At 36.9% G+C, this 7635-nt stretch overlaps 1 protein-coding gene across 1 annotated transcript in view; it reads right to left on the bottom strand.

Moving 5' to 3' along the window:
• Clhc1 (clathrin heavy chain linker domain containing 1) overlaps positions 1–7635 on the bottom strand; it is a gene marked incomplete in the record, with an annotated part of 97359 nt that overhangs the window by 76386 nt on the left and 13338 nt on the right. The window contains 2 exon segments of the mRNA XM_005385783.2: positions 830–1017; positions 3528–3684. Of these exon segments, the coding sequence (XP_005385840.2) occupies positions 830–1017; positions 3528–3684 (345 nt within the window).

Below are 7635 nucleotides of genomic sequence, written 5' to 3'. Positions count from 1 at the left end.
GTTTTATTTTATTCTTTATTTTTGTTTTTTTGAGACAGTGTCTCACTCTACAGTTCAGGCTGGGCTTGAACTTACTTTGTAGCCCAGGTTGGCCTCGAACTCACAGTAATCCTCCTGCCTCAGCCTTTCGAGTGCTGGGATTATAGGTGTGCACCACTACACTTGACTATAGAGGTTTTTAAAAAAAATTTTAGGTAGCATTTTTCTCCAGGGTCTACTCCAAAATCTAGGCAGCCATATTATCAGAAATGGAAGTCAAATTGCACAATTTTCCAATTTGAAATCATCTATTCAAATAATTTAACATTTGCCAAAAGTAATACTGGAATGGGCTGGAGATATAGCTCAGTAGCACAAGCACCTGCCTGGAAAGCACAAGGTCCTGAGTTCAATTCATGGTACCAAAAAAAAAAATAGAATGAAAGTAATACTGGAAACATAAGACCACTCAACAAGAGTGAACATTTCATCCTCTCCAGCAGGTTACTTTCCTTAGTGCATCACAGGAATAAGTACTTCAATTCAGACAATGATCATGAAATTATCAAATCTTTTATGCAAGAAATTACCTGGAACATTTACCTGCATCCTCCATTTTATGATACCACAAACTGCCTCAATTATAGTAAGAAGCACCATCAAATTATCAAACAAAAATAAGCTTTTTACTTGAAATACATAAAAAATTGGTAGCAGAGGATAACATAAAATATGGCTTTTAAATAAAAATGGAAATAAAAAGGCTAAGAACCACTGGTTACTTCCACTGACTGGTTACCATAACTGAGTAATAATTCTCACCTCTTGGACTACTCACTAGTTTACTCACTTTTCTTTGAGTTGGGTTGCTCTCCTTTGATGATGTGCCAAAGCTGTAGGCTCTGCAGCCAAAGCCTGAAGTTTTCCATGAAGATAAAACGCAGTTCTCTGGCTTTTCTTTATTGTCTCAATAAAGGTGTCATATTCTCTTTTGATTGAAGTAAGAATGGATTTGTATGCAGTAACATACTCTATTACCTGAAATACAATTTTTTCTGCTTATGGTAATGAACTTTTTCTAGAAGAATACAGATCAAGAACTTGGCAAACAATTACAGATTATTAAAAATGAAACAAATGTGAAAATGAAAAAGCTAGGCTAGAAGAAAAGTTTTTTCTTCTAGAAGTATCAAATGATTTCCATTTCAGGTGGCCTCTCAGAAGAACAGAATTCTTTAAAGTATCAAATAAATGTACAATTACACACAATATAGATAGTTCAGACAGGAGGAGAGAAAAGAAACACTATATAAATAGATATTATTTTTAATGTAACCCCATGTATTTTCGCTAAGAATTAAATATACAAACATCAACTGAAAAATGATTTCACTATATCTATACTAATTTAAAGCAGACAGCTCTTTGGGTAAGAAAAATTCTGACAAGTCAGCATTCAGGCATACAATGATAAGCAGGTCACATAATTACCTTTGCTGACTTCACAGAAGAAGTATTAGCATGACATCTGATATTTATGAAACCTATTCAAGGTACTACCTTTATTTAAACATTCATGCAAAACATTCCTTAATAACTAACAGACCAACAGTAGTATCAGTGATCATCACAACATATAAAATGAGGATAATCTGTTAATGTACCAATTCCAAAAGACAGATTTTTCTGGATTTAAGTGGAGTAAAGATGTGTTTTCTCTATTTTATATTCTTATTCATATATAACAATTTTCTAGCCGGGCATGGTGGCATACGCCTGCAATCCCAGCACTCGAGAGGCTGAGGCAGGAGGATCATTGCGAGTTCAAAATCAGCCAGAGCTACAAAGTGAGCTCAAAGCCAGCCTAAACTGCATAGTCTCAAAAAAGACAAATTTTTTTTTCTTAATTCCACTGGTAGGTACTTTACACCCTCTTTTTCTTAGAGTACTGTTTGTTGGTTTCTGCTATTGGGAATTGAACCCAGGCCCTCACACTGAGCTACATCCCCAGCCCTATTTTATTTTTTATTTTGAGACAGAATCTCACTAAGTTACCCAGGTCAGGTTCAAACTTGTGGTAATCTTCCTGCCTTAGTGTCCTAGAGTGTTGGGATTACAGGCATGTACTACCACATCTGGCTAAGCTTCTAGATTTTTACTTAAAGGAGAAATAAGATACATAGCGTCATTTTTAAAAATTTTAAAAAAGATTGATTGTCTTGCAGGCACAAGGCCCTGGGTTCAATCCCCAGAACCACCAAAAAGAAAAAAAAAAAAAAGATTAAATAAAAAAAATTGATGTCCTGTTTTACTCAGAGACCAATAGTTTGCTGAAGTCTTAAAGTAAGCTCTTGCTCTAAGCAAAGAGGATGTTGATTTATTTTACTGTCAGTCCTTCTTCAAAGGGAGATTTTTTTAAAGACAAAATAATTAGAATCAATGGGAAAACTGTACTTGTTTATAAGGAAAGGTTATTGCTAAAATTTTAAAGAGCAAAGTCAAATATATAACACTTTTTACTCTGATCTCCATTAGTATTTCCTCTACATCTAGTCAAACCCCTTGTTCACCATGCTTATCTAGACCTGTAAACTATGAGGTCTCAATCTTTAAATCAAGCTTTTCTTTTTCCATTTGTTTATTTTATTTATTTGTTGTGAACCAGGGGTCTCACCATATTGCCCAGACTGTCCTTGATTGCCTGGTTTCAAGGATCCTCCAGCCTTGGCCTCCACAGTAGTTGAACTACAAGCACAGGCTACTGCGGCTGACTCAAAAGGTCTCAGTATACTGTGCTAGATCAAATCTAAATGAAGACTTTAGTGCTACCATAAACAAACCCCAACAACAAGGAATTCTTGTACACAACCTTCAAAATGAAATCAGAGAGCACAGCCAGATTATTCATCAGAATGGCTGCTAAACCCAACGTGACGGTGCATGCCTGTAACTCCAACTACTTGGGAGGCTGAAGCAAGAGGATCCCAAGTTTGAGGCCAGCTTAGGCAACGTAAAAGTCTGTCTCAAAATAAAAAATAAAATAAAAATGGGTGGGGGTATAATTTAGTCTGGGAGGCCATGGGTTCAATACCCAAGACCACCAAAAAAAAAAAAAAAAATTGGCCTGCAAAGCTAAAATAAGAAAACTCTTGGGCCATGGATATAGCTAAGCAGCATAAGCACCTGCTTGGCAATTGCAAGGTCCTGAGTTCGAGTCCCAGTACAAAAAAAAAAATAAGAAAGAAAACTCCCGTTAGCAGGTAATATAAATCCAGCATTGCATTTTCCCCATTCATCTCTTTCAGACAAACTGGATGAACTTCTCAAAAACGACAAGCAGAATGTAGTAAAACAATTAGTGTTATTAGAAAGGCAGGAACATTAGTTGGCAAGACAAGTCATTTCTATCTTCATGAAAACTTCATTATCTTAAGGGCATTGTGATACCTTATCAAAAACATTTCTGTATATGATATAATATTCATCAGCAGGTCCTTTCTCATTACAGCCCACTCTTTCAGTTTCTGTAATTATGTATCTTTGCATACTTTCCAAAAATTCCTTGTCACTTCTGCTAACGATAGGAGGGAGAACTGCATGCTTATGTATTTCTTGGGCTGACATAAGTCACGATATGCACACTTTTCACCAGAGGAACATGAAATCTTGACCAGTTTTTGCAACAAAGCCAAAATTTTGACAAGTCTGAAAGGAAAAAAAAACCATAAATTAATCTAAAGGATTAAAATTAGAAATCAAATATTAATCTAAAAATGAATACTTGTTTCAGAAAAAAATTTTCCATGGATAAATATTTTAATCTATGGATCAAAATATCACGTAATTCTTCTGATACTCCAACTCTGGGAACGAAATACCAAATACTGGTCAAGTAAGAGCCTATCCTTTTCTAACCAAGTACAACCTCTCTCATATATATCATTTAATTTATGATTTCTTATTTTAACTCAACACTCCCATGTATTTACTTACTTATTTATTTTGTTTTTTTAAGATAGGGTCTATTAGTTCAGGCTGGGCTTGAACTCACTGTGTAGCATAGGCTGGTCTCTAACTTGTGGCAATCCTCTTGCCTCAGCCTTCTGAGTGTTAGGATTACAGGCATGTACTATTCTAAGCACTTTTTTTTTTTTTTTTTTTTTTTTTTTAGCAGTCCTGATGATTAAACTCAGAGCCTTATGCGTGCTACATAAGCATTCTACCACCAAGATCCACCCCAACCCTTTCTAATTTTTTATATTACATTTTAATAGTAATTGTAAGGACACCTTAAGTGGATAAAAAAACATTGCAACTCAATGCTTTCTAATAGGAGGTTTAGTGTTTTATTAATTTGTTTCATGTGGAAAAATTAACTTTTACTATCCTTGATACAACAAAAAAGGTCAGTGCCTGCCTGGCCCAGTCACAGTCATCCAAGATACAATAGCTATAATTAGATTTTATAATAAATTTTATTATAATTCTTATCCTTCATATGAAAGCACTAACTGAAAAGTAAGAGGTAGGACTTCTGTTAAATTCTATCTGCCAAGGGTGGGGACATAGTTCAAGGTTAGGGAGTTTGCCTTACATGTGCAAGGTCCTGTATTCAATCTCTAGCCCCACAAAAAACAAAAAAATCTATTCATCAGTGATTTCAGATACCAGCACCTTTCAGAGTGTGGAGATTTATTACGTGGAGCTTTATTACTTGAGCAGATTTATTATGTTGCTTTTAGTGAAGAATCATTATCCAACTGAAGTTGGATACAGAAGTGGGTAACTAAGATCTACTCACATTAATATCAGACAGAACCCTTGGCTTGCTTTAAAACATGTGGCAAGTTAAAACATTTTAACTTCCCTCCAATTACAGAAGTATATGTTATGGCATGAAATTTGGAAAACATAGTCCTGGTATGGTACCGATGCCTAAAATCACAGCTACCAGGACGGCTGGACAGGAGAATCTCAAGTTCAAGGCCAGCTTGGAAAACTTAGTGAGAACCTGCCTTAAAATGAACAGGACGATCCTCTGAGAAGTTTGAACTCAGGCTGGGAAGGACATGAGGGCCCCAAATTCCATGGTGAGAGGCCAAGCCTGGCATGTGTGGCTTTCAGAGAGGGCTGAGCCTAAAAATGCTGTAACTTCAGTGGTCTGCTTACACCCCCAGCCCAGTGCCTACATGCAGCACAGAGATGAGTGGCCTGATTGCCACCAATATGAGCAAGAATACACCTTGGCTTGTGTGGTTGCCGCAGCTTGAGACATACAGACAGAAGAATCCTGGAGCAGAGGTTGGGGAAGTACCTCACAAACCCAGAGGCCAAAAAGCTACAGAGATAATGGTGACTTAAAGTACACAGAGGAACACGGAAAGTGGCAGTTGCCAGGGTAACTACAATATAGCCTTAGGGAGGACACCATTTTCCCAGAAGGAAAGGCAGGGCAGGATTTAGCATTCACAAAAACAGGGTTAGGGATGTAGCTCAGTGGCACAGTGGCAGTGACTCACTCTCTCTCCCCTATATCTGCTGGATTCCAAAACTGAATTCCCCGGAAATAAACCACTCATTCAAAAACAGAGAAGCTAGGTGTGATAGTACACACCTGTAATCCCAGCACTTCGCAGGCTGAGACAGAAGACTATCATAAATTTCAGGCCAGCCTGGGCTAATTATCGAGTTCAAGGACAGCCTGAACTATATAGCAAAATGATACCTTGTCTCAAAAAAAAAAAAAAAAAAAAAAAAAAGAAAGAGGAATTTTGGGGGACTCATTCCTTCTTTCTTCTTCTTCATTAAATTTTGGAGTTTGGTGGGTTTTTGCTTTTTAATTTTTTCCCTTTGAGTTTTTTTTCTTCTTCTTGTATTTTTTCTTTTTTTCTTTCTTTTACTATTTTTCCTTTGCTCTTTCTATTACTTTTTATCAATTTCTATTAATTTCCTTTCACTCCTTAAGAGGATCCTTTAGCTCACTTTTCTCTCCTCATTATTCATTGCTTAATTTTTCTTTTTCGTCTTTTTGAGACAGGGTCTCGCTACACAGTTCAGGTTGACCTTGAGTTCACTTTGTAGCCCAGGCTGGCTTCGAATTCACAACGATCCTCCTGCCTCAGCCTCCCAAGTGCTGGGATTACAGTCGTGTGCCACCACACCTGACTATAATTTTTCAAATTTTACTTTTATCCTTCTATTCTCCACCCCCTCTACCTTTACTAGTATAACCACTGTTTTAGTAATCTTTAGATAGTTAACTCTATGCTACTGCTATTGAATTCTTTTCTATTATTAGTGGAGGTACACTTGTATTTAGTAGCCATTTATTGTACGTCAATATTTAGTCTGCCATAATGTGTATACTGTAATTATAGATGCCTTGTCTATGTTTAAAGGTGATATACTATTGGCTCTTATGGTAGGTCCATATCCAGTGTATCTTTGATATTAATATTGCTGCTGATTTTGTTGCTTTTGCTAGGGTGGCATAATTGTAGCTATTAATTGGTTTTCTCAAATGCCAATACCTGGATTGCCTTTGTATCATTAACAATAATATAGCCCATTTCTAGAGAACTGGTACTGCATTCTTCCCTCCAAAATTTATAAACATGATTAGATCTTGGGACAGAGGCAAAGGCCTATAGTTAGCCACACCCAGAGTATATCACTGAAAAGCAGTCACTAAAGAAGTCTCCATACTAGCAAACAAGTCCTGACCCACAAACCTCATCACAAAACCAAACAAACTAAAAAAAAAAAAAAACAATGGAAACATGAGAAGACCAGGCAACAGAATGCCTCCAAAACTCCCAATTCCACCAAATGTGATCCATGGGATTCCAAGGGGACAAAATCAAAAAGCCAAACAGCTGAGTTTAAAAAAAAAGAGCCGGGCGTGGTGGCACAGGCCTGTAATCCCAGCACTCAGGAGGCTAAGGTAGGAGGATCGCTGTGAGTTCAAGACCAACCTGGGCTACAAAGTGCGCTGAAGGCCAGCCTGAACTGCACAGTGAGGTAAAAAAAAAAAAGAAAAAAAAAGGCAAAAAAAATAAATTAAATTAAAGAAAAGATCAATAAGGTACTGAGCAGGTATAAAGAAGACATAACGAAACCAGTAATGGATTTAATAAATAAAATCATCAGTGAGTTTATAGAAGATAGATGAGCTAAACAAATAATACAAAAAATGAATGACCAGGTTGGTAAAGATTTAGAGTTCATGAAAAGGTACCAAACAGGAAATCCGGGAAATTAAAACCTCTATTGAAAGTATAGGCAAGAGAAGTGATCAGTGTGAGGAACAAGTGTTAGAACTAGAAGACAGGACTAATACCAGAGACAATACACTCAAGGAAATCTTAAAAACAAAAAGAGACCCAGGCATTGTGGCACATGCTATAGCACTAGGGAGGTGGAGACAGGAGGATCACTGTGAGTTCGAGGCCAACCTGAGTTACATAGTAAGTTCAAGGCTAGCCTGCACTACAAACCTGTCTCAAAAAACAAAACAACAAAAAAAAAGGAGAGAGAGAGAGAGACGATATGAAAAACAGATCCAACAGCTGCTAGATGATATGAAGGGGCCTAATCTAAGATTAACTGGAATTGGTGAAAAATCAGAAAACTACACAAGCCAGGCATGGTGGCACA

This window comes from Chinchilla lanigera, unplaced genomic scaffold (assembly GCF_000276665.1).
Source record: "Chinchilla lanigera isolate Chin_1 unplaced genomic scaffold, ChiLan1.0 scaffold00023, whole genome shotgun sequence".
Classification (NCBI taxonomy): Eukaryota; Metazoa; Chordata; class Mammalia; order Rodentia; family Chinchillidae; genus Chinchilla; species Chinchilla lanigera.
Note: the sequence above shows the minus strand (reverse complement) of the source record. Positions and strands in the feature narration are given on the sequence as shown.